General features: G+C 44.2%; 1 protein-coding gene across 1 annotated transcript; it reads right to left on the bottom strand.

The window, feature by feature from the left end:
• Positions 1–2,217: 2,217 nt before the first annotated feature.
• On the bottom strand, positions 2,218–5,579 carry LOC128251749 (elongation of very long chain fatty acids protein 7). Its single transcript, XM_052978892.1, has 7 exons — positions 5,440–5,579; positions 5,184–5,374; positions 5,025–5,105; positions 4,799–4,961; positions 4,598–4,734; positions 4,249–4,533; positions 2,218–3,721 (listed from the first exon to the last, which is right to left on the bottom strand). The coding sequence occupies exons 1-7, from the start codon at positions 5,498–5,500 to the stop codon at positions 3,584–3,586; spliced, it is 1,056 nt and encodes a 351-aa protein (XP_052834852.1). The 5' UTR covers positions 5,501–5,579; the 3' UTR covers positions 2,218–3,583.
• Between the last annotated feature and the right edge of the window lie 2,265 nt (positions 5,580–7,844).

Raw genomic sequence — 7,844 nt, 5'->3', positions numbered from 1 at the left:
GATTAAAATTACCGGATAATCAGTTGCAGCTTGGCACTGCAAAACGGGCGTGTGCCAAAGTTAGCTGAGAATTAGCCAACAATGGCCTGAAGTGCCCTCGAGAGGCTCCGTCGCAGCTCCAAAAACGCCAGTGAGGCTCCTCGTGCATTTAGTTAAGTCAACTTGGCTGGGCTAACATCTCGGCACCTCTGAATGCTGCGGCTAGTGTCCAGAGCCGACAAGGTCAAGTGACTCTCAAATATTGGCCTGCGGAGCCCAGCGGTCGCCACCTACTGGTGAGCTTTGTTTGCCCATAATTAGTGTGTTAAGTAATTGCCAATTTCTATGTTCAGCCAGTGGCAAACTGCATTGATATTAGCTTTTTCGATTGTTTGGCACGCTTCTGCAGTTTAGCACAGGCGAGTGTTGAGCGACATTATCTGGGGCGTCGTTGAAGGCGCCGTTGTAGAGCACAGTACACTTGAAATAAAATCTACGATTCTATAACCTTTATTGACAATTTTTTTTTCTTAAATTCTTTTATCTCTTTTGTTTTTAAAATTTCCAAAACACGTCTAGTATGCCAGAATGCACAAGTTTTTAAAGTTCATTCAACTATCTAAGGTAGTTACCATTTGTCAAGGTTTTTAGATAATTCTAGAGTGAAACCAAAAAAATGTTCGCATTCTATGCAAAAAACCGACTTCCTTTTTGACCGGTTGATCGGTCGAAAATCACAGTTTATGCGTTTATTTTTAGTTTTTGAATAAAGTTATTTTTTTGACAAAACTAATAAAATTCCATTCTTTGTAAGCCCTCAACAGATCGATACTTTTAAACGAACGCAACATACCCTTTTACTTTAAGGGGTAAAGTATACAAATTTGTGCTTTAAATAGCAGTGGTTAAGTTTAAGGTTTTTAGCTTAAGTTAAAACACAATAAAGGGCGATAGCTACAAAGATAATAACAAGATGTAAAGCAATAGTCAAGTGTCTTGATTATTAGATACTCGTTACTCAGCTAACCAATTTCAAAATAAGTTTGCCACCTTCAAAAAATAATCGGGGTTTGATTTTTTGCCAATAACTTGTTAAGCAATATCTTGATTATCTAGCGATTGATATGACCGGAATGAGTGTGCACAGTCCAATAATAGGCATAACATTGCAAGTTAAAAAAAATCTCTAGCTTTTATAGATTCTGAGATCTGGACATTCACACGGACGGACACGGATGGATGGCTATATACATGAAACATTCCCAAAAGTATACAAACAAAACGGTATTGTTGTAAAGAATATTTAATTTTTGCAATAGCTGCAAGGGTATATAGACTTCGGCTTGACGAATATAAAAATATAAAATTATAAAACAAACTTCGTATTTCTGAAATCGCAGGCGACAATGGTAGCTATGCATATGCATAGCTAAATGTTTTAAGACAACAAAGTAACAATTTCTTTTTCAATTAATTATCAATTCGGTCGCTTCTGACTTATAAACTACCTAAAGCAAAATGAAAACTTTTGGAAAACCATTTTGAACAATTTAAACATTTAATCGTAAAATAAGGGGACGGACTGGATCGTCTCGACTAATGTTCCCTAATCAACAATTTTTGGGTATCAATATTATGACATTGCACTAATAAAGTTTAATAAAAATAGAGATTCGTGGGCACGCCTAATTTGAATTCGATTGAATCGGGAGAAGGTATCGGCAGAAGAGGAAGGTGTAAAATTGTTTGCATAATAGCTTAATAGCTGCGAAAAGCTTACCTAACTTAAGGGCCCGCAAAGCACAGCCCCACAATCCGTAAGCATTTACAAAAGCAAATGAGATCCGAGGGCATTTGCGTGAGCACCCTGATTTACATCTAATCGGAAACGGTTAATGCACTGCGTTGCAACGAATTATAATATTTAATTTTTTATATCGCCAAGTGAGTACTGCTAAATCGAGATGACTTCTGTATCCTCGTTATCACTGTCTCCCTTGTTGCTTCTGAATAAAATTATATTTTTTGTAATTGTAAATATTTGAATTTTAGGGCGCTGAACTCAAAAATTAACATTTTTTCAAATATCTGAACCAATTAACCGATTTTCGTTTTCTGTATGTAAAGTGATATATAAAATTAAATTAAGTATTATAAATACACTGTATTGATTACTACTTGAGTCGATGACCGTCTATTGTAAACAGTAAAATATCCGTTACAAATAATAACAATAGATTTTTGGACAGTTTTAAATATAAATTAATAAGCTTTATTCAGGTTTTCCATAGTTTTTGAACTTGTCAGCTTAAACCACATAACTTAACAATGAAACCAATACGCACAGGTTAACAGACAGGATTACACTTACAAACAATTTGTCGCAAATACTTCTTACTTCTCTGAAATAAAACCGTTTAACAACTTCAAACCAAATGTGGAAACAGGGGTATTGTATAAGTAGTAATAAAGTAACGTATGAGCCACACACCAAAACGAGGTTCAATGAAATATGTTGATAGTTGACAACTTTTGCTCGGACTCACACCAATCCAATTCATCTGCTAGGTTGGCAGCCAACGCCTAAACTGATTGTCTGCTCCTTAAGCCGTCTTGCACTTACAGTATAAAAGCTTTATCTCCATGTGTTCTTTGTTGATCTGATCTGTGTTGCCTGACTATATGTGGTCGATCCGTTCTGTCGTCCTGTTGTCCTGTCGTCCGTCGTTTTTGTTTTAGTGCCCTGTGAGGCGAGGGAGGTCTGGGTCGTGTTACATTTTGCAATTGGCTAGCTAGCTACAATATATAAATTAGTTTTACTATTAGACCTTTACAAAGTATTGCAACAAACATGCCTTTGTTCCTCTCAATGTACAAAAACAAGCTACAAATAGTATAACGAGTTCTTTAAGTTTAAAGCAGACTTAAGAGAGCGTGTTCAGCTATCGTTTATCATAACGTCTCAATTTGATATCAAAAATTGCCATAAAAAAGTCTACAACTAGAGTGAGTATGTATGTATGTTCTTGCAGGTGTTTGTATGCAGTAAGCTACACTAAAAATGGTAAATGGTATCTGACGCTGGTTAAGAACGCGCTCCGCTCCAATGGCTATACAAATATCATTCAAAAAATAACTTCCTCTGTATCTGTATCTGTATCTGTATCTGTGCCCGAGTGATTGTATCTGTTTGTTGTTTCAAAGGGACTTGGACTTGTAAACCGGTGCCATGGAAAATGCCCATAAAAGGGGTTTGATTATCTCTTAGTTTGTGCTGCCGCTGCGTTTCCTACTTAGCTTTAGTTGACGACGGTTCGAGTGGGTGGATGGGCATAGGTGGCCTTTGTTCGGTAAGATTCGGCTTAACCGAATGACTTTCGACATAACTGAATTTATGTATTATCCGTATTTAAAATATAAATGATGTGTAACAGTTGGTTAACGGAGTGCTGCTGATTTTGCCTTGCTGTGGTGCCAATTGTCATACTGCATCTGCCACTTCTGCCGAGTTTCTTGTTTGTCTTGTTCTTCAATCTGGTTCAGTTACACGCTAAACACTTAACATAATCATAATGAATATCATCGTAGTACACCTAATCAGTAGTTATTTGACTTTGCGCTGGTGCAGACTAGAACTACTGCTGTCCGGGTTGAAGATGGCATCGTTGTTGGATAAAAAGCCATCCTTGTAGGCCCCGTTGGCATGCCCGTTGCTCTTGACGTACTCGTCCTCCATTACAGGCTGCAAAGAAAGCGCAGATTGTTCAATGAGTTCGGGTTCAGACTCCAATGGCCATCGGCACGTGTATGCCCGCCAACTAAATGATCATTTGTGTGCTTTTCTAATGGCCAGCAGATGGGGATGGGTATGGGTACGGAGATTGGGATGGGGATGGGGATGGGGATGGGGATTGGGACTGGGCTTGGGCTTGGGCCTTCGCATCCGGCTTCACATGCGAGCGCTAATTGAAACGTCCCCCGCCTGTGCTGAGAGTTCGCAAGTGCTGTTTGCCTAACTTAGCTAGTTAGAATTTTTAAGTTGATCAACAAAATTATGATGATACAACTGCCCACACCGGCTCGGCTCTCCCGAGCTAGCCTCGCATCTTGGCTCTAACATTTCAGTCGGGTCGGTCGAGTCGAGATCGAGATCGAGATAGAGTCAGCAGGGCCTTGAGCGAGCCAGGTAAATATGTTTGCACAGCCACCACTAATGGCTCTCAAGGGCCGCACTGTCCGCTGTCCCCCAAATGCGTGCATTTGACCTACCATGCAGGCGCCCGTATTGCTGCCGTTGGTGACCAGGGCATCACCCTCGCCGAAGTGCTTGGAGAGTCCGTTCGAGAGCGCGCCGTTGGCATGGCCATTGGCCTTGGCCTTGACGGCCTGCCGGCGACGTCGGGCGGCATTGAGATATTTGGCTTTGTAGAAGTCGGAGAACAGGAACAGGAACATGACGCCGTGCAGCCCGATCCAGACCATGAAGCCCTTGGGGTAATCACAGTCGCGGAACAGCAGCTGGAACTGGTGCGTGAAGATGGCCACGAATTGAACCTGAAAGGCAAGGAGTAGATCGTTCAGAGGACTGCCGGAAAGAGGTGTACAATTTGCGGTGTACCATTTGGAAGGTGGTCAGGTACTTCTTCCACCAGATGTACTTCTGGTACTTCGGACCCATGGCGGCGATCATGTAGTAGAAGTACATTACAATGTGCACAAACGAGTTGAGGAGGGCAAAGAACGTGCTGTGACCGCCTGCAGATATAGTAGATGAATTAGGATGTATTATCCCCGAACGCATTACGCAGTCAGTGCGTACCTGGTGCAAACTTAAGACCCATCCAGACCGAAAAGGGCATGCAGCCGTGGTGAATGACGTGAAGTGTGGAGACGTGCTCGTTCTTCTTCCGCAGAATGAAGAAGAGCGTGTCGAAGAACTCGGTGAACTTTGATATGTAGTACCACCAGCAAATGTTGACCATCTAGACGGTAGAATAACGGATATTTAGGTTACTTTCTCAGGAGAATCCTCGGGGCGAATTTACCCGCATGGCCAGGCCACTGGTGCTGTAGTCGACGGGCTGGCACTTGAAGCTGTAGTGGCCCCACCATCCGCTCATTAAGTACTGCAACGAGGCGAAAAGCACGGATTGGGGATCATGGGCAAGACACAAGGGGGGACACAAGGGACAGGAGTAGCTCACCTCGTAGAATATCCACGCACTAAAGATCGTCTGTATCGCATTGTAAATGACTAACACCGAACGCAGCTCCATGGGCTTTCGTTTGGCCATCAGCCTTGGTCCCAGAGATTTACTGAAGTAGGCATAGAATATGCACATGCAGAGTGTCGGCAGTGGCGATGATAGCAGAAAGAAGTCGTTGACGCGGGGATCTATAAGGTGCACAGAGGTGGTCAGAGAAGTTGCGGAGTAGCAAACTTGCCAGGATCGCACTCACCACTCTTGTTGTCCATGAGGTCCCGGTACCACTCCTGGACTTCTTGCAGTATGATTGCCATTTTGTTGTCGCCTATGTTTGTTGTTCCTGTGATGCTAGCAGTGGAATCAGTCCAGTCCAGACTACGGATGCAAGCCGAACTGTAATGGGAATCGAGTCGAGTGGTGATGTCTAATGACTAATACGTATACATTTTCGAGGAATGTAAATTACAGACAGACAGACCGAGCCGTGTTTAAGTCACAGCCAACTGATGACCCAGGCCTTAAAATTTCCAAAGGGTAATAGCACTGAACTTGACGCAGGCCACCGAATGGCAAACTCTGCGATCGGACTTAAATATATACCCGTACATATCTTAGCGCAGCCAGTGCGCAGGGACAGGGTAATTGCCAATGCATTAGCTGCAAAACACATTCAAAAGCGAGATTCATGCAATTAACAATGCGCCCGTTAATCAACACTTCGGATCAGGAAATTATAGGCAGGCACGTCGGCCCAGCGGAGGCGGCAGTGAGGGGGGCGTGACTTGGCCACTTGCACAATCCGCAATCCACAACTCACAACCCATAGTGCGCAGTGCTATTCGCTGGTCCGCAGCAATTAAGATGCCGCTAACTGGACAAAGACTGCACTTTGTACCGGCCGAGCGAACGATTCCAGATTCCAGATTCGACATGACACATTCCTGATTCCGGATTCCAGCACAGTGGGCGCAAGCCGTTCCCCGAGTTCGATCTGGACGCGGGTTCAGCGAGTTCAAGCACTCCACCGGCGCAGTGACTTACTGGTTCTCGACCCACTGCCTTATGAATATCAATTGATTTGCCGGCCAGGGCATCGAACGACATCCAGCGAAAGCTGATTCTTGGAGTCACGGCTTCGCTTTTCTCAGCTCTGAGTCGAAATCAGTGATGGGAGGGGTACAATTTTGATTTTATCAAATCGAAGGGAAACAGAAAATACCTAATGTGTCCTACCAAAAACGTAATTAACACACGATTTTCATTTAAATGGAAATTAAGCAAAGCGCCACTTTCAAGCTTTCAAGGGAAATAAAGAGGTACAAAGTCCACTTATCGTATAAAGTACACGTTTCGACGATTACACGACCACTTTGTGTTTATGCAGTCTTCAAATCTTATTAAGAGTCTTTGTTCTAAAGAATTCGATACCTTAATTTTGTTATAAATTCACTAAACTATCAATTCTTTATGATAAGCTTAAACTAGGTTGTAAGCTGAGAAATATTTTGAAACTTGGAGCTCTTAATTATATTTTTGCTTGTCATTAAGATGGGCTCCAAATGGCCGATAGAGACCAATGAGTCTAATGAAAAAATTGATAGGCAATCAGCGAATATAACTCGATTACTTTTCCCATTGGTAAGGCAAACCACTGTCTGCACAGAGTGAAAAGTACCTTGTCTTGAAACCAGATACAACTTCCCACTTATTTCCCATCGCTACCCAAAGGTTTTTGTACGGCCAAGTTGTGGCCAGTTCAGGTTGTTTTTTGAATGTCATGAACAATAAACTGGCCATGGCTATGGCGATGGCGATGGAGATGGCGATGGTGATGGTGATGGTGATGGTGGTGATGGTGATGGTGATGACGATGCCGATGGATACGTAAGAGTTGAGCAACTGGCTCAATAACCGTTGACAAAAATGTGCCGCTTTTATTGCGCGGCCGTTGCCTCAGCCAGCGCGAAATTCGCTATTCGGCTGTCGCAACTAGAGAGTGTGCGTTGTTGTTGCTGTTCGCTGTTGCTGTTCGCTGTGTGGGTCAGTGGCACGCTTTGCGAGTCGGCCTCGCCTGGAGGCACAGCATCCGCGAGGTGCGACGATGCGACCATGCGACGCTGCGTCGTTAACTTGCGATTTCGCTGTTTGATTTGCATAAATTATGAAACGTCTGCAAGCGGTGACGCTTCCGCCGAGGGATGGGCACCGAAATGGGCACCGAAATGGGAGGCGGCGCCCTCGATTATGTAAGGGTCTTGGCCCAGGCGCGGGCCCGGTCCCAAAAGATGCCCAGATACCGGGAAGCATACATAGGTCGGCAAACAAACAGGGCGGGCACTTGTGTTTGTTCGAGCACACGCCCCTGGCCGAGTGTCGCCCAGGTTTTGGTGCCAAGCAAATAGCTGGCAATCAAGAGCCGCCTGTTGCGCCCCCGCCCTGAAAACCATGTGCCATGGGGAGGAGCTTGGGGGTGCTGGATGCCTGCACGCTATTGTTTACACGGCTCGGCTCGGTTCGGCTCTGCAGCAGCCTGCACTTTCGCATCAATTAGACCAGTTACGCCCCAAGCGGGGCGGGCAGCAAGTGCGGAACAGAACAACAGCAACGGCGCAAATAGTTTGATGAGTTAGCCGATTTTATCGCCATCACCTCGGGGGG

The sequence above is a fragment of the Drosophila gunungcola genome, chromosome 3R (assembly GCF_025200985.1).
Source record: "Drosophila gunungcola strain Sukarami chromosome 3R, Dgunungcola_SK_2, whole genome shotgun sequence".
Lineage (NCBI taxonomy): Eukaryota > Metazoa > Arthropoda > Insecta > Diptera > Drosophilidae > Drosophila > Drosophila gunungcola.
This window is presented reverse-complemented; position numbering and strand designations above follow the sequence as displayed.